Source organism: Elephas maximus, chromosome 11, assembly GCF_024166365.1.
Source record: "Elephas maximus indicus isolate mEleMax1 chromosome 11, mEleMax1 primary haplotype, whole genome shotgun sequence".
NCBI classification, from domain to species: domain Eukaryota; kingdom Metazoa; phylum Chordata; class Mammalia; order Proboscidea; family Elephantidae; genus Elephas; species Elephas maximus.
This window is the reverse complement of record NC_064829.1, coordinates 53,570,718-53,595,345: the sequence shown is the minus strand read 5'-3', so window position 1 is coordinate 53,595,345 and position 24,628 is coordinate 53,570,718. Positions and strand designations below refer to the sequence as shown.

The 24,628-nt window shown below is 43.3% G+C and overlaps 1 protein-coding gene across 2 annotated transcripts in view; it reads right to left on the bottom strand.

The window, feature by feature from the left end:
- SETBP1 (SET binding protein 1) overlaps positions 1-24,628 on the bottom strand; it is a 431,426-nt gene that overhangs the window by 131,234 nt on the left and 275,564 nt on the right. For both annotated transcript variants that reach the window (XM_049900517.1, XM_049900519.1), the window contains one exon: positions 1,000-4,459. In XM_049900517.1, the coding sequence (XP_049756474.1) occupies positions 1,000-4,459 (3,460 nt within the window). The remainder of the gene's footprint in view (positions 1-999; positions 4,460-24,628) is intronic.

The window sequence follows — 24,628 nt, the reverse complement described above, 5'->3', positions numbered from 1 at the left end:
GTGCTGTTTGGGGTCGGGGGAGCAGAGAGAAATTCTTTGAGTTTTCCAACAACTCAGAATGGGGTTCTTAATATTTTTCCAGTAAGTAAGTGTCTTGTTCTTCTCCAGGAGATTTATTATCTATATGATGACTGGACTGTGATACAGGGGATTTACAAGTGTGAGGCTCCCGCGGCAGGGAAAGGTTTGTGTGGGTGAGGAGGCTAGCAAGGAAATTTTGCCAGCAACTGACAAGGAATAGGGTCTCTCTAGCAGCAACCAACCCTTCGTTTTAGAGACTGGTGGCAAAATCTCATTCCCAGGGGACTTGCCAAGGGACCCAGCAGTGAGGTCTAGTGGAGACAGGAGACATGCTGACAGCTTCCAACCTGGCTCCCTCTGCATAGCCCAGGGAAATGATGAGCACCTGCCCAGGCCAGTTTGCCAAATGCCCATGGACAAAAAGAGGACAAAGTGGCCTGAAGCGTGGCTCTCTCATTAGTTAGAGCTCAAGAATCACTGGTCATCACCTTCTAATGGCCCTGCTGTAGACTCTTCACCTAGGATGTGTGATTTCTGGAAATAGCATGTCAGTTAAGCCAGATACTCACTCATTCCTTTCTGACTTTGGCCTTCCTAGGATCTTAGTGGTATTTCTAGTGGGTTTTCTTGGAGGCTTTATCCAACCAGCAAAGTGCATCATCAAATCAAACAAAGAACTAAGAATAGCATCTTTAATAAAAGAATAAATGTAGTGAGTATGGCTGTAGTCTGGGCAGCTATGGGGGCTGCCTCTGAGTCCACAGCTTCACAGGCAATGGCTCCAGAAGAGAAGAAAGACAGTAAATAGCAAGTAAACAATCAATGTAATATGCAGCAAACTCAAATGAGCAAGGAGACCCATTTTCCATTTGATCTCTACCTCTTTGCAAACTAGGGAATGCAATTTGGCCTCTGAGGTGTAAAGCTCAACAGTTAAATGATAAGACAGTCCAAGTCTGAAGAGAAACGAGGCCTTACCTGGAGACATGGAGGACTCATAAGAACTTCTCTCCTTGCGGTTCATCTTAAAGGCTTGAAGGTCCTTTTCCCTGTACGTCCCAAAGCCTTCATAGCTCCTCCTTTTACTCCCACTCATGTCACTGTCCCACATGTCACCTGAAGGGTTCATTTCACTGAACATGTCCAGGCTCTCGGATCTTGTGCTGCCACCGTCCCCACCGCCACCAGGGTACCGCTTTGTACATGAGTCTGCAGGCTCACTGCTCAAGTCACCTTTGTCCTTGGCCTGCGTCCAATGCTGGACGTCAGAGAGAGACAGTGTAGACAGGGTGTCCACCTCAAAGTTGTTTTTAGAAGCTTTGTGGCTGGCTTCACTATGCTGGTGTTTCTGCTTCTCCTTATGCTTGTTCTTCTCACTCACCAATGGGAGCTCTTTGTCTGCACTACTCAGCCTCTCGGTTAGGATATGGCTGGAGAAGCCTGTGGCTTTGCCTGCAAAGAGACCGCTCAGGTTGTCGTGGGTCCCCAAGATTCGGTCTTCCTTGTGCTTATGCTTGTGTTTGTGTTTCCTCTTGTGGAGCCGGCCACTGGACAGACTGGCACTGCCCACCTTGGGAGAATTCAGGGATGTCTGCATGTCACCAAGGCCCATGCTTACAGGTCCCTGCAGGTGTACTCCATGCTTTGCTTTATGCTTAGCTGCCCCAGACATCTTCATGTGGGAGCCTGTGTGGAACTGAGGTGGTGGCACTGTTGGCCTCATGAATGGGGAAGCTGCTCCCAGCGTGTGCGATAGGTACAAAGGAGCTGGGTACTGACCGTAGTAACCAAGGTTCATCATAGGCATTGATGTGTAAGGCATTCCATAGGGTGCATAGTAACTTCCACTGGGAATAGGGTAGCTGAACCCTTGTAAAAAAGGCACCTTTGTCATGGTGTCATTGGTTTTTGCAGGCCTACCACGCTTCTTCTTTGACTTCAAGTCTGAAGTCCTACGAAGATAAAGCAACGGGTCATATTGGATATATGGCACCGGGTAATAGTGATCAAAGTTAATCCGAAAAATGCTGGGATATGGGTTCTCGTGGTAAAAGGTGTAGCTCCGGTGGGAGATCCTGAACACCTGGAACTTGGTGATGAGCTCTTCTAGGTCAGCCAGAAACTGGAGATCATCGCGGTTTTGCAGGCTTTTCCGTTTCCTCTTGTGCTTTGGCTTTTTGAGGCTTTCGTGGGCCAGAAAGTTGTCCACAATGAGATGCTTCTGCCGGTGGCCATGCCGGTTCTTTGTGCTGGTGTCAGACGGAATGGCCTCTGGGTTGTCCAGGGAACAGAAATCAAAAGAGTACCTCCGTCGGGATTCTGAACTCTTCTCCGCTTGGTCAGATGTGCTGTTGTTGTCTGTCCCAATGCCACTGTCGCTTGGGATCGTCTCCTCACTGTGCGACTCACTCACAGGGGACAGCGTTATTTCCTTTAGGGACCCAATCTCGCAAAGGTGTGAAGGTGAGTTGGCCATCAGCCTGGGTGGAGATAGCTTCCAGGTTCCACTATGTATTCCCTTTTGGGTTTTGGTTGGAAGAGCACTGATGGGCTGGAGATTTGGCATAGTTTTCAATTCAGAAAAATTGGTTTCAGTGCTGGCAGGGCTCAAGCTGCCATTTGACCCACCTAACTGGGTTGAAAGTGGGTGCATAGCTGCTGGTGAAGACGCCACAAGTGACTGAAAGTTGGAAGGCACGGCTGGAACATCCGGCTGGCTAGAAACAGGCCTTGGGTGCTTGATGGCTGTTTTGGGTTCTTCGGACGGGGGTGGCAGCTCTGCTCTTGGCTTCCTGCCCCTCTTCTTGCCAATGTAGATGGTTCCCCTCTTGCTCACATTAATCTGCTTTCCCAGTTTGCTCTCAATTGCTGCTGCCCCAGGGCTGGTCTCAGGGGGAGCTTTAGCTTTCAGAGCAATGTTGCTGGAGCAGGACAAGATCTGGTTCAAGATATTTTTTCTCTTGAGTGTCTTCATCTTATTGATAGTTTTGATGGTCTTCTTATCCAACACACCAAGCTTTCCAACCTTTTTGTGAAATTTCATCTCACCCATGGGTTTGTCCTCTCCTGGCACTAGTTGGGCCAACTTAGCTAAATTGCGTCGTCTCTTTCTCTTCTTGGTGCCAGGAAACTCCCGGCTAATTGGACTGACTGGGCTGGTGGAAGTACCCTCATGAATTGTCTCAACAGTGAGCAAAGGCTGCTTCTTTGGTCGTCCCCGCTTCTTTTTGACTGGCGTGATCACAGTAAGACTGTCTGTGTTGGTGTACAGAGGGCTGGATGGGGTGATGGGATAAGCAGACGGGGGTTCCACCATCAGTTTGTCAGAGGTGGCCATGACTGCCTCCCGAAGCATACTGGCAGATTTGGGTTTGCTGCATGTCCACCTCCGTTTTGCAGCAAATTTTGGATGTTGGATTTCTGTCAGCTTTCTTGGTGGAGAGTGATCTGTGCATGTTGGAGGTGTCATGACCATGGGTGGCTTCCGCTGCTTAGACACACCTCCTGGGACAACTTTCTCGGCATTTCCACCAGTTTCAAGGCCAACTGAGGGAGGCTCATTCTCTATCATTTTACTCAACTTAGGGACTCGAGGATCTTTCTTATTTCCCTCAGGACTGGAAAGTATCCTGTTAACTATTTCACTGCTCATAGGAATTCCAGAAGCCAGAGCTTTCTCTGGGATGATCTTTTCTACCACTGCTTTGATGGACTGTCTCTTTTTCCTCTTATGGCTCATTGGATCTAAAGAGGGTGGCTTGATGGGGATAGTAATCCGGACATGACTGGAGTCATTTTCAGGATTACTGACAGAACTCATACTCTGCCTGGCTGGTGATGCCTCTTGGGCATTATCTGCTGAGTAGCCTTCCTTTTTCCCTTCTGTGTTATCAAATGCTTTCTGGGCACTCTTGACCCAATCCAGGTCTGCGGTTGGTATGGTTTGACTTGTCACATCTTTCTTACTGGACTTTTTCTTACTGCTGATAGTAGGTGGTTCTGGGGGCTCCTTTGTACCTCCTCCATCTTGATCCCCCAAGGGCTGAAGCCCACTGCACTCGGCAGAGCTGCTGGGTGGGGCTGGTGAGCTGTGATTGCTTGGGGATGGAACTACACCTCCTAAGAGCAGATCTTTGCTACTATTGGACAACTGATTCCATGTGCTCCCTGCACTGCCTTTCTTCCCCTGGGACTTTGCAAAGGAAGCCACGGGCTCAAGAGCTGGGATCTTGCTGGTGCTTGCAGTTTCTCTGCCAGAGTCTGAACTGATGAAGCAATTCTGAGTGGTGGGTCCACTGTCAGAGTTGGTGGACCAGTCCATGTGGTTCTGGCTGCTGCTTTTTTGCTGGTGCTTTGGTTTTAAGGTGTCACTGGTGAAGTCCTGTGGGAGGCCTGGGTCATAATGGAGAGTTGAGTGTTTCTGTGGCCGCTCATAAGCCTAAGGGAGGGTGGAGTGGGGAGGGAGAGTAAGAGAGAAACAAAGATGAGCAAGTTGGAGCTATTTAAAATTTAATGTCAAAAGGCTTAATTATTTGGAAGTTAGAAATATAACTACATTATCAGCTACCTTTAATTTCAGGGTGCTTTACCAAGGCTTTCCCATTTTTTTTTACCAAGGCTTTCCCAATTTCAGTGGTAAAAAATATATATTGAACTGGTTTTGAACATTAATAAGGATGCTTTAATCACTGTCTTTTTTTTTTTTTTTCTGTAAAAAATAGGAAACTTGACCTATCTTAGTGTAATGGAATTTCAGAATAAGAACTATTTAGAGAGAAGAGGGGCCCTAAAGGTCATCTAGCTCTATGGTTGTATTTTACAAATGAGGAAGCTGCAATTTGAACACTGAAGAGTCCTGCACGAGGAAACAGAGCCCGGGAGAGAATGCGAACTTCCTGACTCCCAGTGTTCTTTTGCTGGATTCAGGCTGCCTCTTATTTCTCTCCCCATCTTTTCCTTGCTTCCTCCCACTCCAGTTCATTTCAACTTATCCTAGAGTCTAGCATCTCAGTACTCAAACAAGTATCTTAGCTCAAAAGGAACCAATGAAACAAGTAAAATAACACAAGTGGAGGAATTAAGGTAGGAAGTATGAAGACTACATGGGGGAAAGTGGACCAGTCAAGAGCATGGAAAAGAAATGGAAGACAGAAAAGGAACATGAAAAAATGTCCTGAGCCTTCAAATCTTTGCTGACTGTAGGGTGTTACTGGGGGTTAGCACCCTATAAAGGATTCTTATGTCCCTAAACAACAAACGAACAAACCCATTGCCTTTCAAGTCAATTCCGACTCATAGAGACCCTACAGGACAGAGTAGAACTGCCCTGTAGAATTTCCAAGGAAAGGCATTCCAACTGTCTATCTTTTGGTTAGCAGCCAAGCTCTTAACCACTGTGCCACCAGGGCTCCAAAAGTAGGCATTTATTGCTCTCTTAAGGAAACTCTTGAATATTCTCAAAGGAACCCTGAGTCTCCTAGACAGACAGGCAGGAAAACAGAAGTCATTGTCGTTCAAGATCACACCTCTGAACTTCATCAGCTGTGTCTTCCCCTATAATGACTCTGAATGAATGTCTTCAGCACCTTCTTTAGGACTGACTCTTTGGGAAGGAAAGGTGGAGCCTGGTGCTTCGGGCACAATAAGATCAGTGTCTATAAAATCACAAAGGGAGTGGGCAGGTGAACATATTATTTTGAAATGTTAAAACTATTTTTTAATATAGATATACTCACATTGTTCCAGATGGATCTTAAGCCATGCTCGTACTACAAAGAAGTATTCCTTAAAGCATATTATAAGTCCTGTTTTATGCATAGTATAGCAAACTAACAGGATGCATTAGCCTTAAATTTGTTTCAAAAGGGAAAATATTAATAAACTGAGGAAAGTTTTCAGTAATATCCCCATTGATAGATGTATGATGATTGGCTTAGTGAATTTAGGAAATTTTAATCTGTAATATCTTTTTGTCAGTTTATATGTCTGCCTACCTGTCTACCTGTCTGCTTATAAATCTACCTATCTATCAATCAGTCATCAGGCATCTCCCTATCTCCCTGTCTGCCTGTCTGTTTGTCCGTCTGTCCATCCGTCCATCCATCCACCTATCAATCCATCCATCCATCATTCTATCTCAATTTGCCATTGAGGCTATAGAGTTTATACTTTATCAAAAAAACATTTCTTACAGTCCTTGTTAAGAGTCAACACATAGTTGGCAGAAAGCACCGAGAGTAGGATTCAGTGTAGTAATGCAACTAGAATTTCCTCCACACTAGTTCCTGGAATCCCTTGGGTTATTTTCTACATCCCTGACTTTGTGAAATCCTGTTTATATTTCCAGTATTGGGCTTTTTTTTTTTTTTTTAAGTATTATGACATAGCCTTGTCAAGCTAAACCTATCAATGTCCAGAAGAAAATTAAGAAAAAATTTTGTCTAATTTTTCCTTCATCTTACAGTTTACAGTAGAGACACTCACTGTCATCAAAATATAGAGACCTAATCCTGCCACTTGAGTTTGTTTACTAGGCTTTACTGCTGTGGACATAGACTGCTATTCCTTTTTTTTTTTTTGGCAAAAATTGAGAAATCTTATTCACAGCCCATATTGTTAAAAAAATATTAAATGTCACTTATCTCTTATGAATCAGAACTTTGCTAATTTGTTATTACACTTTGAACTTTAGCTGGCACTACACGTATGCTCACAGGATAACAGGTCTGGAAGAGGGCTTGAAGACACTTTAACAATCCTTTGCCACTGAGTAGATTCTGACTCACAGCGACCCTAAAGGACAGAGCAGAACTGTCCACAGGGTCTCCAAGACTGTAATCTTAACGGAAACAGACTACCACAACTTTTTCCTGTGAAGCCGCTGGTGGGTTTGAACTGCCGACCTTTCATTTAGCACTTAACCACTACATCAGTGAGGCTCTTTGAAGACTCCTTAGGGGAACAATATAATCTATTACTCATTACTGGGACATGAGAGACTGAGGGGCTGCTTACTAAAAATTACAGTGGGACAGAAGGCGTACATTGTTGATTTTGACCTGAGCAAAACAGAATCTGTAGTCAGCTTCTTTCTTCTACCCCCATCCCTTCTTTCTTCTACCCCATCCCTTCTTTCTTCTACCCATCCCTTTAAAAACCCCCTCTAATTCTCTAGCTCTGGAAACTCAAGTCCACGAAGGGTCTTCATGGGAAAGCCAGAGTTGGAATCTTGTCCTTGGCTCTCTCAAGTTTTTCTCTGTTGCTTTGTCTTATTTTGGTGCCTAGCAGAGCTAATGAGCTCCTTCTTCAGGTTCTAAGCTCAATCCCAGGGAGGCCCTCTACCTTAGAGAATCATGCCTATTAGAAGCTTTCTTGAAACTATGTAGCTCATCTTTGTCACCCTTATCGTAGTTTTAATTTGACATCTGATTTGTGTGCTAATTGAATTAATGCCCATCTCACTTTCCAGTCTGCTTACACCATCATGGAGACACCAAGAACAGTGCCTGGCACATAATAGGCAGTCACTAAACATTTATTAAATGAATGAAGAAACATGCATTTTACTACAGATATATCATTTTATCTATAGTGAGATTAATGACCTGTGTACTGACGGCAACACATTGTCTGCAAACACAGTTACCCTTCCAGCCTAATTTCTTATGCTATCCCTTCTGCCTGTGCCACTGTCTTCCACAAAGTCCTTATAATGCTATGTGACATTTATTTGTGTACTTTTCCATCTATCTCTCCTAGACTATAAGTACTTCGAGGTCAGTTACTGTCTTATTTAGCTTCTTATCTCCAGTGTCTACCACAAACCCAAGTACCCATTAAGTTCTCAGTAAATGTTTGTTGAATGAATAAACAAATAAAATAATGGATGAGGTGCCTATTATCATGGCAAAATATGTGGCTACACACAAAAGGCAATACACCACCAATCTTTTGCCCGATAATGACTCATAATGAAATTGGAGCACTGAAATGCATTAGGTGTTGAACAAAAAAACCCTTTCCATATACTTAAGGGCTAAAGGTGCTTATAAGGTAACTCCTCATCAGTGCAATTTGTACTACTAGTTCTCCCCCATCTCCCATTAATTGTTTCACTTTCCAATTAATTCTGCCTTTGGGGGAGACCATGTGGCTGTCAGGGGGTGGGTTTCACTTTGGTAACTGAAAGGTGGGGCCTGCTCACTTACACCCAAGGCTGGCCAGCTGAAAGTAATGCAGTTAAGCATGCCAGTTCCCTGAGCCTCCATCTGGATCACTGCCAGATCCCATTGTTCAGACCATCTCAGCTGCAATTTGCCCTGCTGGGAGAGTGCGGCAATCAAAGGGCAGGGTGGACAAAAGGGAAGCACAACAAAGGATCAGTAGTAATGGGGGGAAATGGTGCTTTAAACCCTTCACTCAGAGGGGCTGCAGAGCAGAGAGAGAGCGCACCAAGAAGAAGCTCTTTCTAAGGGGTCCGGGAGAACAAGGCTCTTCTTCAGCCTGGGCTGATGGCTATATCCCGTTGCATTTCACGAAATCCAATTTCTTCATCTGTCAGCCATGACATATTCTATACACAGTGGTGAGGCTGTCAGTTCCAATATGTCCTTCGCTGAGAACTGAGCACTTACTCCATAGAGACAGAGATGGACGTGGCAAAAAAGCTCTAAGTTGGGGCAAGACAGGACAGGGGGAAAGACAGGCTCTCCCTCGCCTCCTTCCTCAGCGAATCAGTAGCCTGGGGTATAATTCTGTATTAGAGTATTTGATTTGGAGCTTTATTAGCCTAAGTAGCACATGCCTCGTGTTCCTCTTTAGATTACGAGTTTTTGTGGGAGAAGACCAGAATCTTTTAGCCTTTTTAGCCCTCAGCAGGCTTGTCTCCTAAAGCTTAGCAAGTGAGGCAACAGTCGATGATATTATTATATACTGAGAAAATTATTTATGGAAAAGCTTTTAACCCTGAACTAAACTCTACCCACAACAATAGACTCACACATACCAATGACATGAGGATGGCACGGGACTGGGCAATGTTCCGTTCTTTTGTACATAAGGTTGCCATGAGTCGGAGTCTACTCAATGACAACAACAAGCAGCTCAGCCTGTTTCTGGTCTGTCTCCCTGAGTCCTCTAGCCCCACAAGTTGACTGTTTGCGGGACTCAGAGTCATTCTGAAGGTGTGCCTCACTTTCGTAAGAAAAGGGGTTTTCAGGAACTTTAAGCCGAGGGCTGAATGCTGGTCAGGGTAACATCCTTTTGAAAACTTTAGAGAGATTTGTTCCTTAGAGGATGTCTTTATGGTAACAAGTTCTTCTGTAATAGGAAGTACTCTTTAGTAATTATCCCCCTCCCACAACCAATACAAACTCTCTAAATTTCAATTTCGTATGTGATAATTAAAAAAAAAAACAAAACTATTTTTGTTTAATTTGAAAAACAAGCATAGGATCATCATTTAAAAATGTGAAAATCTATAAAAATGTCAAGGAAACAATTGTCTAGCCTTATCTTAAGTTTAGCTAAAGCAAGGTTTGTTGCAATGAGAGAATATCATGATTTGGATCAGGGAAAAATAATATAATGCATGAAAAATCAAGCATGACTTTGGAGGAGATAAACTACTCTTTTGGGTTAGCTGTGTCCATGCTACTTTCTGCTGGCATCGATAATTTGAACTTACTGGTTGTGAGATATTTCAGTTTATAGGAGCAGGAAAATATCCCTAGGTATAGAGGTATGAGGGGTGCTTTATCTCTTCATGTGGCGCTTGGTGTTTCTCAAGATGTGGTCCCGGACTACTGCATCAGAACCACTGAAGGTGTTGGTTCTTAATGCGGACTTCCTGGGCCACTCTCCAGACCCACTGATCTACAGCCTCACAGGGTGGAACCAAGAAATGTGCATTTTACTTTGCTACCCACACAATTCTTATGTATATCAGTCTGTGGTTGTTAGGTGCCATGGAGTTATTTTTTCGACTCATGTGACCCCATGTGATAGAGGAGAACTGCTCCATAGGGTTTTCCAGGCTGTAATCTTTACAAGAGCAAATTGCCAGGTCTGTCTTCTACAGAGCCACTGTGTAGGCTCAAACTGCCAACCTTTCAGTTACCAGCCAAGCACGTAACCATTGTGCCACCAGAGCTCTATACATTACAGTTTAAAATCCACTAATCTAATGTTTTAACACCATAATCCCTCTGGCGTGGGGCTCTTCTACAGTTGCTCTGACGTTCATGGCACTTTCTGGTGGTAAATTTGCAGAGTAAATCACCATAGTCCTCTTGGGATAGACAATTTGGCAACAGTGAGCCTTCCTGCTTTGCTTTCTGAACTCTGTATTTTCCATAGTAAGAAACTCTCACATGACCCAAGTGGAGTGCCTGTTCACTGGTTAGGTATTCCAAGTATATTGCAGGGTGAGGTAGGCAGAAGAGCCAACAATATGGCTGAATGAGAGTACTGTCCTCACCAGAAGGACCAGGCATGTAGGTGGTCATGCTTTCCCTTCTTGGGATTTCGACTTGCTTTCCAGAACATCCAGGCCGTGCCCAGAGCTCAGGGGACTCCTGGCATTCCATCTCTGAGGTGAGAATCAAGTGCTCAAACCTGAGCATGAGCTGAATGTAATCACTAACTGTCTGATCAAAGGTTCTCAACTCTAGCTGCACATTAGAATCATGCAGGAAGCTTTGTGAAGAACACCAGGCCTGGAATATGATCGTCCATGCCAATTAAATCAGTATTTCTGGAGTTGGGGCCCAAAAAGTAGTTTTTTTTTTTTTTTTTTCCTTTTTTAAGGTCTCAGGTGATTCCATTGAGCAGATAAGGGTTGAGAACCACTGGCTTAAGCATATCAAAGACAGAGGTCTGGGTCAGGGACTAGAGAGGCTCTGATATCATCAGTAGATGTTCCAGCTCAGTGGTTTTCAAACATGTTTCTCAAAGTCCTAGGATTTTGCAAAGGCCTCCTCTGAACTGTAGGCAGTGGGTGGGGCAAGAGAGAAGCTCCACCATCTTCTTAAACTCTAACTTCCTACTCATCAGAGCAGCCTGCCTTTATTCTATATTTTATGTATTGAGTTTCTACACAGGATTTCTTGAAAGAGAAAGAAAGAGTGACATCTGTCACTTAAAAAAACTTTGAAAATTACCATTTGGGTTCATGAATAGGAGGAATGCACGTGCTAGCTTCCACTGAACTTGACCCCAAAGCACCTCTCCTCAGCCCAGTTCATTCCGGCCTTTGCTAATGGTAGGTACAGAAGATTGTCACTAAGTAACCTGACTGACCCATGGTTTTATGCTCCGCTGATACCATGGGGCACAGAAAAGCTACCCAGCTCCTAGATGGACACGAAGTTTCCAATTAAGTGCACAAATGAACCCGTCCTCATTTCCTGTCCCATGAATTGCTCTTGAAGGTCACCTGGATATGGTTCCCATAGCAACTATTCCTTATTTGCTATTTGGGGGCTGTGAATGATACTAAAGCACCCCTTTTTCTGGGGTGATAACAGCTCATACAAAGACAGTGGCCCTTACTATATGCATCTTTGAATACACAGTAATTAAGAATGGTCACTGACTTTTGGTTCCAGCCATGATGGAGTAATAGATATTAGACTTAAACTCCACAGGAAATAAATAAAAACTGAATAAATTATATGAAGCAACTGTTCTCAGGCATTAGATAATAGATAGATAGTGCAGGGATGTAATTCTAGAGATAAGGGAAACTCATGAGGCTTCACTCTAGCCCTAGCTTTCTGCCTACGAGTGCCTCCTAAGCCAGGGAATAGGAAAGTGGAGACCAAACATAGCTGTGACTCTCTGAAGAAACAGAGAAAAGGGTTTGGGACTCCCGGGGAACTGGAATTTGAGGGACAGGATACATGAAAGAGCTATGCAGAAAAGGAACTCTAGAAACCTTCATAGGGATCCCTTTAAGTCTTTGGCCAAAATTTAATCTACACATGTTTGGCAAAATTCCACCAAGTCTAGCAGAGATCAGCTGATAGGGGCCTATAAGTTGGATGCAGAGTCCTAACATCATATAAAACCAAAAAACCAGACCTGCTGCCATCGAGTTGATTCTGACCCATAGTCACCCTATAGGACAGAGTAGAATTGCCCCATACAGTTTCCAAGGAGTGCTGGTAGATTCAAACTGCCGACTTTTGGTTAGTAGCTGTAGTGCTTAACCACTAGACCACCAGTGTTTCCAAACATCACATAGTTCAAGGCAATACTAGATTTTGGACCAGCCAGAGTGATGAGGCATTAATGACTAACTCAGGTATCTAGTTGAGATCCCCAGAAATGTTCTCCTTAAGGATAGCGTTACTCTAGTCTTAGAACAAAATCTACTCTAGTGCTTCCCTAACAAAGTCTAAAAAGCATCCTTAATAGAATAAAGATGATCTACCAGTAAATTAACTGCTTATCAGGACAAAAGCAAAAACTCTTTATAGGAAAATAACAAAATTCATACTCTATAATACCCATGATATCCAAGATACAATAAAAAAATCATTAGACAAATAAACAGGCAAATGTGAGCCATAACTTGGAATATAAAAACAGATTATAGAACCTTAAAACAGATATTACAAATATGTTCAAATATTTAAAGGAAAAGATGGGCATATTTGATGAACATAGGGAAATTCCAGCAGACAGTGAAAAAGATACAAATGGAAATTTTAAATCTCAAAAATACTGTATCTGAAATGAAAAATTCACTGGATGGGCTTAATAGTTTACTGGACATTGCAGAAAAGAAGTTCAGTGAACACGAAGACAGGACTGTAGGAACTATCCAAACTGTAAGACAGAGGGGGAAAAAATTGGAAAAACGAACAACAACAAAAATAAAAGAGCTTCAGGGACCTGTGGGACAGTATCAAGCAGTCTAACATACATGTAATTACCATCCCAAAAGGAGAGGAGAGAATAGTGCATGGAAGTCCACATATCTAAGCAGCTCACCAAATTCCAAGTAGAATAAACACAGAAGAGAAGCACATCTACAAAAAATTAATGAAGACCAAAGATAAAAAGAACATTTTAAAAGCAGCCAGAGAAACGAGACACATTATTTACATGGGAACAAGGACAAAGATAATGTCATCAATAATATGGAAGCCAGAAGACAATGAAAAAAATCTTTTAAACTACCAAAATTTAAATATCTAGTGGAAAATATCCTTTAAAAAATGAAGGCAAAACAAAGATATTCTCAAATAAACAAAAACTGAGGGAAACAATCACTGGCAGACCTGAATTACAAGAAATGAAAAAAGGGGTTCTTTAGGCTAAAGAGAAATGATACCAGATGAATACTCAGATTTACCTATATGAATGAAGAGTGATGGAAATGGTACATATGTGGGTATATATAAAATAGCATTTTTCTTGTTAAGGTCTTTAAAAGACAACTAGCTGCTTAAAGCAAAAATAATAACAATGTATCATGGAGTTTATACTATTTGTAATAATAAAATGTATGACAATAAAACAAAAATAAGGGAGCTATATATAAAGTTTTTTTTTATATAAAGTATATTCTTATAAGGTTCTTATATTACATATGAAGGGATATTAGTTTAGGGTAGGCTGTGATACTTTAAGGCTGCATATCATGATACCTAGAGCAACCACTAAAAATAAACAAAAAGTTATATATAACATGGGATAGTTAAAAAAAAAAAAACACTTGATTAAACCAAAAGAGGGCAGAAAAGAGTAAAAAGAAAAAATGAATGAAGGTGGGACAAACAGAAAACACATAGCAACAGGGTAGACTTAACAGTATCAATAATTACATTAACTCTAAATATGCTAAGCATTCCAAATGGAAAAAGGAGGTTGAGATCATCAGACTAAATAAAATAGTAAGACCAAAATATACACTGTTTATAAGAGATGTACTTTATATATAAAGACATAGAAAGGTTAAAAATAACAAGAAGAAAAAGACATACAGTGTAAACACTGAACATAAGAAAGTTGGAGTGGCTAAATTAATATAAAGCAAAAAAAAAAGTTTCAGAGATAGAGACATTTCAAAATGGTAAGAGTCAATTTATCAACAAGAGACAACAATTCTAAATGTGTTTAAACCTAACAACAGAGTTTCAAATACTTGAAACAAAAACTAACAGAATGAAAGGAAGAACCAGACATATCCACAGTTAGAAAGATTTTTACATTCTTCCCTTAGTAATTGTTAGAACAAATCGACTAAGAAGAAATCAGTAAGGATACAGAAGATTTGGCTCACACTACTGACCAACTAACAACAACAACAACAACTGACCAACTTAAATATACACAACAACTGCAAAATCCTCAGAGTAATAAAACAAGTATAAGTGGCCCTTAAACACACGTGAATGCTCTCAGACATGATCTGTCATTAGGGAAATGCCAATTAAAACCACAATGAAGTACCACACTACAAACCCACTAAAATGGGTAAAGTTAAAAAGACTGAAAGAAAACAACATGCGTTGACAAGGATGTGGAACAACTGGAACTCTCATACATTGCTAGAGAGAATATAAAGTGGTATAACCACTTTGGAAAGTGTTTTGGCAATGTCTTTTAAAGTTAAACATACTCTATGACCCAGCCATTCCACTTCTATCCATTTACCACAAGAGAGATGAAAACAGTGTATCCACAGTCTTCTATAAAAAATTTCATAGCAGCTTTATTCAGACTAGGAAGCACCTGGAAATAGCCCAGGGGTCATTCAAAGGAGAACAGATAGCAGTAAAAGGAACATTCCGCAACATGGATAAATCACACGGAAAAAAAAAAATGCTGAGCACAAGAAGCCAGACCCAAAAAAGTCCATTCTGTTTAAACCCATTTATATAAAGTTCTAGGCCAAACCCAGTGCCATCGAGTCGATTCCGACTCATAGCGACTCTATAGGACAGGGTAGAACTGCCCTGTAGAGTTTCCAAGGAGCGCCTGGCGGATTTGAACTGCCAACCTTTTGGTTAGCAGCAGTAGCACTTAACCGCTACACCACCAGGGTTTCCAAGCTCTAGACCAGGCAAAACTAATCACTTTTGGTAGAAATCAGAATAGTGGTTATCTACAGAGTAGGGGGAAACCCTGGTGGCGTAGCGGTTAAGTGTTACAGCTGCTAACCAAGAGGTCGGCAGTTCAAATCCACCAGGCGCCCCTTGGAAACTCTGTGGGGCAGTTCTACTCTGTCCTATAGGGTTGCTGTGAGTCCGAATCGACCCAATGGCACTGGGTTTGGTTTTTTGTGTTTTGGTTTACAGAGTAGGGTAGGTAGGGGTGGGATGAGATGGAAGTTAGGAAGAGCCATGAAGGAAGGTTCTGGGATAATGTACATATTTCATATTTTGATAAGAGTATGAGTTACACACCTGTATATATTTGTCTAAACTCATTGAACTATATACTTAAGACCTGTACATTTTAGTATATGGAAAATTATACTTAAAAAATATGAGACTATACATTTAAAAATGACTACTAAAAAACTATCCCATGAAACCATTGTTCAACTAAACAACAGTTTAGCTCAATTACTAATGCTTGCCTTGAGCATTGTGCTCTTATAAAGAATTGTCTATATGAGTCCAAACTGACAATAGCTAATCTAAAGCAGGGATGAGAACTTGAAGGGGCAGAGTCTTAATTAATGGTGGTGTAACGATATGGGTAAAGATAGTGAGAATGGTGACACATTGTGAAGTATGTAACCAATGCCATTGAGCTGCACATGGAAAAATTGTGAACAGATGTCTGGCTGTGGATACTGCCACCAAAAAAAACCTACTACTAAGAAGAATTCCCTACATCCAGCATATACACAGACCCCAGAGTCACTTAGCAGGAAGCAGGGACATTTGCTTTCCAATGAACACCCAAGGTGACCAGTAAGGCCTCATTGTTCCCCTTCCCCTCTGGACAAGGACAGCTGAACCAGCTGATCCCAAAACAATGCAGCCTGAATCAAGGAGGCAGGTGCTTATGGCCACAGGCCCTGCTCTCTCCTTTCCCTGTCCTTGGCAGGATCCCTAACTTGGGCCTACAGGTAGAAAGGTGAACCCCGCCTCCATCCCTGCTACAAATCCACCTTCTCCCCAGGTAATGAAGGGAGCTTGACAAGAACCTGGCCAGCAAGTCAAAGTTAATGCTGCCCCGCCTCCTCTGTAAATTGTGTGTGATCCATCTGGGTAATGACTCCTCCAGTGTAATTCCCTATTAAGAGGCTTTATCTGGAGAGATAAGCAGCTGGTTTCCGTGTCACTAATTGCTGTCTGCTGTGATTTTAAAACATCTGCACCATTGTGCTCTTCATTTTCATATTCTAATCACCCTGAAACTTGAAAAAGGTACATCATTGATTGTTTCTATAGGTTAATTAGTACACAGTCTCCTTGTAGAGACAATTTAGAGGCAGCCAGAACCTCAATCAAGAAGTTTGTTTTAAAAATTAATAACACTGGCACTGGCTGGAGGGACTGTCACATACAGATTCATATCAGCATTCTCCCGGTGGGGGAGCCACCTTTTGTTCTACTTCACAGAGGAGGGCAGCCAAGAGGGGTACAGGGCACTGGAGTGGGGCATGGCAGCAAGGGAGACCACAAGGAAACACACAGCAGGACGTGGCTTGGTCCTGAGCGGCCATGATCACTGTCTTGCTGCCTCCCTCCCTGCTGCCCAACTCTTCCCCTTCCTATCAGCCTGGGTCTCTCTCCCCATAGGCACAAACCAGGTCTTTGATGAGGACTGATCAAAATGTCTGGGGGTGAGAAGGCATGGGATCATTTCATATTTTAAATTCTGTTCACTGTTCTTCCTCCCCCTCCCCACCTCAACTACAGGGACACTAAGGGAGACGGACTGGAGTATAGAAAGAGAACTTTTTAAAATATAATTTATTTTATTTTTGTTGCTGTTGAAAATACACAGAGCAAAAGGTACACCAATTCAACAATTTCTACATGTACAATTCATTGACATTGATTACATTCTTCAAGTTGTGCAACTGTTCTCACCTTCTTTTTTGAATTGTTCCTCCCCAATAACAACTCGCCGCTCCCTCGGCTCCATATCTAATCTCTGGAGTTGCTGCTGTCAATTTGATTCCACGTAGATAGTTCTTTAAAAGAGCATAATGCTCAAGGCAGACATTCTTTACTAATTCAGCTGAACTCTCGTCTGGTTTAAAGAAGACTTCAGGGGATATTTTTGGTTTAAGGTTTGAAGTTTAAAGATTATCTCACAGCAATGGTTTTGGGGATTCATCCAGCCTCAATGGTTCCAGAAAGTCTGGATTCCATGGAAATTCGAAATTCTGGAGAAAGCACTTTTTTAATTGAAGTACTGCTGGTTCTACTGAAGAACCAGACCAAAAAAGGAGGTGAGGACTGGAACCCAGCACTCTTCAAACTGAAACTGCACAAGATTCACCTGGGGATTTTGTTACAGTGAGATTCTGATTCGCGAGGTCTGCGGCGGGGCTGAGGTTCTACGTTTCCGACAAGCTCCCAGGTGATGCCCAAGGACTAGCACTGAGGTGCTGGTCTACAGCCTCTTTTTTCCCAGCCCTGTACCTGATCCCCTCCCATCACTACTACTGAGATCTGAGGAACAGTCGAAAGGCTGCAGTGCACTGGGGAGGGTTGGACTCTGGCGCCTCATGTCCAGGTCTGAGCTCCAGCCCCATGATTAACTGGGCGAGTCACTTTTGCCTTAGCTTCCTCATCTCAAAGAGGAGTTGGGAGGATTAGAAGTTGATGAGTATAAAGTATTTAATATTGTGCCTTGGCCAATAAATATGGAATAAGTATTTTATTTTATAATAAATAACTAGGATAGAAATATAACTATTATTCTTAGGTAGGTTTTTAGAAAACTGCTTTTCTGAAAAGCAATACCCAACAGAAAAGGGGGCTGGGATAAAGACACTGCCAGGGAAAGCCTCATTTAAACTATGATGGTGGTCTCTTATAATCATTCATTCCAGAGGTGTTCTTAGCTGCAGGCTGTCGTCACCCTCCATCCCTAACCTAACCCAATGCTCAGAACTCAGGATCTTCCTCCACAGCCTCCCTGGGAGTTGCTTGGTAGTATGCAGTCATGGGGAGCTCACTTCTGCACAAAATACATTGTTCTACCCGTTACAAGGGAGTCCCTGGGTGGTACAAACAATTAATGTGCTGGCTACTAAGTGAAAGGTTGGTAGTTTGAGTCCACCCAGAGGTTCTGGGAGAGAAAGGTCCGATGAGCTACTTCTGAAATATCAGTCATCGAAAGTCCTGTGGAACACAGTTCTGCTCTGACACACATGGGGTTGCCATGAGTCAGGGTCAGCTCGATGGCAACTGGTCCTGGTACTGGAACTACCTGTTAGAAGGGGCTTTGCTATTTTGAGTTGAAGTCTTGCCTGCCCTTGCCTAGTCCTGGCAAGCAGGAGAGAAAGGCAGCCCTCACCTGCTGGCCCAGATGTGAGAACAGCTCCCTGCACCTAAGCCATATGCACCCTGGGAGGGGAGTTCCCGGGCACTCCCTCCTGTGCTGTCCTTAGGCTTCGAGGGATTCCCTGCGGGTCAGGAAATAAGCTATTGTTAGGGGAAAAGTTATAAAAACTGGGCTTTCAATTGTGTGAAATACAAATAAAAAACCAGTCTTTCAGAAGAGGAGCTGGAGACTGACTGAGGAAAATGTAAAAAGAGTGACAGAAAAATTAGTGTGGAGTGGCAGGGCGACCACTTCAGAGGCAGCCACTGAGGGGGCTTGGGGAGGGCTAAATGGAGTGCAGCAGCATCTCCGCATCCTTCCAGAAGGGACGCCACACCCCCTGATTGCGCTACTCAAGTGCTAAGGACCTGCTGTTGAACCAGAATCCCACTAAAGGCACCACTGCTTTGCCCTCCCTGCTCAAGCACCTTGAGGCCTCAGCTTGGTCCTAAGAGGCTAGGCTGGATACTCTGGAGGACAGAGAGGAAATAAGGACATAGTCCCAGCCTCAGCTAGGACACATTTTACAGTGGAGGCACTGAGCAATACCTGAAGTCTGAGCCTAAAAAAGAGTTATGGGACAATGTTCAGGCTTTAAAAAGTTGTTACCTGTTTTCCCCTAGGATCTGTCCTTCATTCCATCCCCCCAAAAAGGAGAAAATGGGTATTATGGATTGAATTGTATCCCCCAAAAATGTGTGCCAACTTGGCTAGACCATGATTCCCAGTATTGTGTGACTGTCCACCATTTTGTCATCTGATGTGATTTTCCTGTGCTGCATTGTAAATCCTACCTCTATGATGTTAATGAGCCAGGATTAGAGGTAGTTATGTTAATGAGGCAAGACCCAATCTACAAGATTAGGCTGTATCTTGAGTCAATCTCTTTTGAGATATAAAAGAGAGAAGCAAGTAGAGAGAGGAGGGACCTCATGCCATCAAGAATGAAGAACCAGGAGGGGAGTGTATGCTTTGGACCCAACATCCCTGTGCTGAGAAGCTCCTAGACCAGCAGAAGACTGATGACAGGGACCTTCCCCCATAGCTGGCACAGAGAGAAAGTATTCTTCTGGAGCTGGCATCATGACTTCGGACTCTAGCCTCTTAGGCTGTGAGAGAATAAACTTCACTTTGTTAAAGCCACCCACTTGTGGTATTACTGTTTTAGCAGCACTAGATGACTAAGACAATTGGGACATGTTCTTGCCTCTTCTTTGAGAATCAGTAGCATATGATGAGAGGCAGTGGTGGCTCAGTGGTAGGATTTTCACCTTCCATGCAGAGGGCCTGGGGTTGGATTCTTGCCCAATGTACCTCAAGCACAGCCACCACCTGTTTGTCTGTGGAAGCTTGTCTGTTGCTATGATGCTGAACAGATTTCAGCAGAGCTTCCAGACTAAGGTGGACTAGGAAGAAAGGCCTGGCAACCTACTTCTGAAAAACCAGCCAGTGAATACCCTATGGGTAACAACCATCCTACGCACAACCGATTATGGACTGGGCAGCGCTTTGTTCCATTGTGCAAGAGGTCAGCATGAGTTGGGGGCTGATTCGACGGCAGCTACCAACAACAGCATATGATGAAGTGGCAAAATTAGTGGGGCGGGGTATTTAGGTCTGAAGGTCATATCTACAAGAGAGGTATAAGAACCTTAAGCACCTTCAGAGGTGGAGCCAGAATGGCAAGGGATCTGAAAAGCCTCTTGCCCGAAGAATGATAAATGAAATATGGTGTGTGTGCAGTTAATCTGTCCAAAAAAAAAAAGGACAGTTCCCAAACTTGGCTACAGAGAAGAATCATCGAGAGTTTTGTTAAATACTCAGCTCACCAGGCTTTTCTGCTGTAAGTTCATAGTTTGGGGCTGGGGCCAGAACTCTGTGTTTGTAACAGGTAGTTCAGGAGATGCTTACTTTAGTCAAGTTTAGCACACACTGTAACTTAACGGTGCCCACATGGAAGAGGGGTGAGCTTTGTTCAGCTTTGTTCCAGGGTGGCGTTGCTGCAGGGAGACCAGTGTGAGCGCAATAGTACAGGCAAGAGAGGGCTCCAAGAGTACACCCAAAGTTTTACATCTAGTTTTTCTTGTTAGAGGCAAAAAATGAGGTGGGGGAGGGAGGAAAAAAAGAAATAGCCTTTCCCCATGCCCTCCTGTTCTTTTTTTCATTTTTATAATTTTTTTTTACTGCAAAAAAAGCGTTTGTTTTTTTTTGCCATTAGAGCTAACATAGCCCTTTTTTATAAATTGAGCCTAAGATGTCAAGAAGATGCTGAATTCGCCTGACATCTCAGCTTTTAAAACGTCCCATAAACTCTGCAAACTGCCGGCATTTGGTGATCATTCATTTAGCATGAGCCTCATTTAAGAGAAGACCCTCCACTTCACGAAGGTCATGTTGGCAGTGAGGATGGGGAGGCTGGCCTCGGGGGGGGGTGCTGAGACTTGGATCCATTCCTGCTGCTGTCATGATGCAGGGATGTGTTCATATCCTGGATGATCACACACACGACGCCCCTGGTGTGGTGGGCATGAGGGTTCTCATGCCAACCCATGTTTGACTGCCCCTGGGTCACCAGCATAGTTGGTACTCCTAAACTGGTTCCGTGAGTCCCTGAGTGGCACAAATGTTTAAACACTTGACTACTAGCCGAAAGGTAGGCTGTTCCTACTCACCAAGAGGCACCTCAGAAGACAGGCTTGGTGATCTGTCCCTGAAAGGTCACAGGCTTGAAAACCCTCTGCACACATGGGGTTGTCATGAGCAGGAATTGACTCAACAGCAACTACCAATAAAACTGGCTCTAGAGGCATCCTGTTGAAGATAGCATGGCATCTGTCACGCGTGGATTGCCTTATATTCTGAGAGACAGCGGAGCAGTACTGTGTAGTGGTTAGGAGCACAGACTCAACCAGCATGCCTGGGTTCCAATCTCAGCTGAATTCAAATTTTACTAGGTATGTGACCTTGGGAAAATTGCTCAACCTCTCTGTGCCCTGGTTCCTTTATCTGTAAAATGGGGCTAATAGTATATCCACCTCACAAGGTTGATAAACCAAAAAAAACAAACCTGTTGCTGTTGAATCGATTCCGACTCATAGTGATCCTACGGGACAGGGTAGAAGTGCCCCGTAGAGTTTCCAAGGCTGTAAATCTTTATGGAATCAGATTGCCACATCTTTCTACTGTGGAATGGCTGGTGGGTTTGAACCAACAACCTTTCAGTTAGCAACCTTGTGTTTTAACTACTACACCACCAAGGTTCCTCACAAGGTCGATCGGTGAATTGAATGTGTCATTCTATATAAAGCACTTAGACCAGTGTTTGGCATACAGTGGGGGACCATGCCAGTGTTCATTCTGCAGTGGGGACTCTTGAGGGAATGCTCAGCTCAGGAATTAGAAGGACCCAAGTTCAAATCCTGCCTTTCCCTCTTATTACCCATGTGACCTGGGACATATTACTTACCTTCTCTACTTCTAAAATGGGTAAAATAATAGGTCCTACCTGATAGAGTGGTTTTAAGAATAAGGTAATATTGGTACAAACGTTATCACAGAACCCAGTTTGGTATCAAATGAATGCCAGTTATTACTCTTATTATAATTTTATTATTAATTATTGATAACACTACTCATTAGAAATGCAGTTCTCTGGTAATAGGGGTAAGGGACCACTGCCCCCATTTACCCCTAGTCATACCTGAACCCTCATGATGCTAGTTCTAGCTCAAATTCCTGACAAGTAATGCCAGGTCTTGGGGGTGGTTGCTGATAACCAGAGTGACAATAACTGGCTTAAATGAGAATCCAGCCCATGCTGGGATTTGACTGCTACCATGTTCTGACCAAGGAAACTCATTGGCCAGGATTCTATGGTGTTAATTCTAGCAAAATGACCTAGCCTTGGTCTTCCCAACTATATACCTGGTGTCTTCCTGGAGTACTAAAATCTTAGACATTAACTAATTGTCCAGGAGTTGTAAATTAGACACACATAACATACTCCTGTCTTTCACTGTTTTTCATGACTTAGCTTCATAATGGGTTTTAGGCTCTTCCTACAGCAAACATGGAAAGTGACACATTGTACAGAGTTCTCGTTGCAGTGCTTTGGGGTGGGGTGCTCAAATGTTAAAGTCAGGGGACCAGATGTACTTCATGTTTTCAATGGTGGGTGTGGATGCGTGTCTGTGGGGAGTTAGTATCACTGGACGGTGATGCGTAAATTTAGGCTCCAGCTGAAAAGCTACCAGTTGCCATCCAATCAGCTCCAAGGCATGGTATTCCAGTGTGAGTCAGAGTAGAACTATGCTCCATAGGGTTTTCAGTGGGGATGATATTCTGGAAGTAGATCTTCCAAAATGCCTCTGGTTGGACTCAAACTTCCAACCTTTTGGTTAGTAGCCAAGCATGGTAACCATCTGCACCACACAGAACTCCTGAAAAACTACATCTGCCTCCATTAGGCCAGAGCCTGATGCATCTGAGTCTATTCATCTTAGAATCATTCATTACGCAAACATCTAGATGGTACATAGGACAGACAAGGCATGGTGCACGTAGAGGTGCCAGGGTGGAGTCTCAGCGTGGCAAGGGATGTTGGAGATGCTTTTCTTAGTAAGAACAATGGGTTGCTTAAACTTACACAAGTGATCAGGACTTGAACTTGGTCCACAATCTCCTGACTCCCATCACAAGCTCCTCTTTCTACTTTGTCTGTCAGCACTCTCACAGGAGATGAGGTGAAACCCTCTGGTCTGATGTTACCGTCTGGGTATGCTGCAAACCCATGCACTTTGCTGATCCTTGTTAACTTGCCAGACCTTCCCTGGTAGCTCCCCAGTCTTGGAGCCACCTTCAAAGTGAGGCTGAAGCTTCTGCTTAGCTTGATTGCTGGACTAACTCCTTCAGAATCTGTGCCTGCCTTTCCATCAGCTCCTTGATTATAACTTCTGCTTAGAGCACTTGGCTGTGATCCTCCCACTTGTCTTACAATGAGGTCACTGCATCCCAGAGAGGTCCTTGCCCTGGCCCTTCCTGATGCTATGGTATTAACCAACAGGCAAAAATCATACAGTGCACTCCTTTCTTCTATGGCCTCATGGACACTTCAGGTGGGTTAGGTCATTTTTTCCCAGCCTTTGTCGATGATGCACCAAGGCTTAAGGGTTATAAAGAAAAAAGCACATTCTATTTATCACTGCAGGTCAACAGAAAGCCACCTTCTAAAACACCTATATTCAGACCAATGTCCTAGCCTTGCCTCTCCCTCATTCTAACATCCCCAACAACTCCCTATTTCCCAGGTAAGGATCTTAATTATATTTCCTCTTTATTCCATTAATCTGGCTTTTAGCCTTCACTCAGCCCCTAACTAGGTGTGACCCTGGGCAAATAGCTTAACCTTTCCGGCATCAGTCTTTCTCTCCACACTTGAGAAATGATCGCCCCAGGCCTGCCTGCCTTTCCAGATTGCATGAGGATCTAATGGAGGAGAAAACATTTTGAAACCATAAAGCACTATATAAATGCCGCTTATTGCTGTTGTTTGTTATTGCTTGGTTGAGAACTCTTCTAACGATTTGGGGAAGTCAAGAATGCTGAATGTATTCCCTATAAAACCAGCAGGAGATGCAGGAATATATCAGGATAACTTTAAGTTTTTCAAATTGTATTATTTCTGTGGACTTTCCAAGGCCTGAAACCTCACCGTCCACCTTTCTCTTTCTTGGCTGAAGAGGGTGGCTGGAGGGAGGAAGGTAGGGGAACAGAAATCAAAAACAACAGCCCTCCCTACTCTGGCAATAAACTTCCAGCTCCAAAAGCAGGCTTTATTTAGTGTGCTATAAAAACAGTCATTTCTCCCATCATAAAAGGAGCCTGTCTACCTGGCCTTGCTTTTCTGCAGTGAGTCTGCAGGGTGAATGGGTTCTGGTGCAGGCAACCACCTACCCTTGCCCCTCAACCCCACTCTCCCTCTCCCATAGCCCTGGCTTAGGTTGGGAAATGAAAGGTGATTTTTAAGTATTTTATTACATGTGAATTTGCAAGGGGAATAAAGTACACATTTGTGGAGATAGAA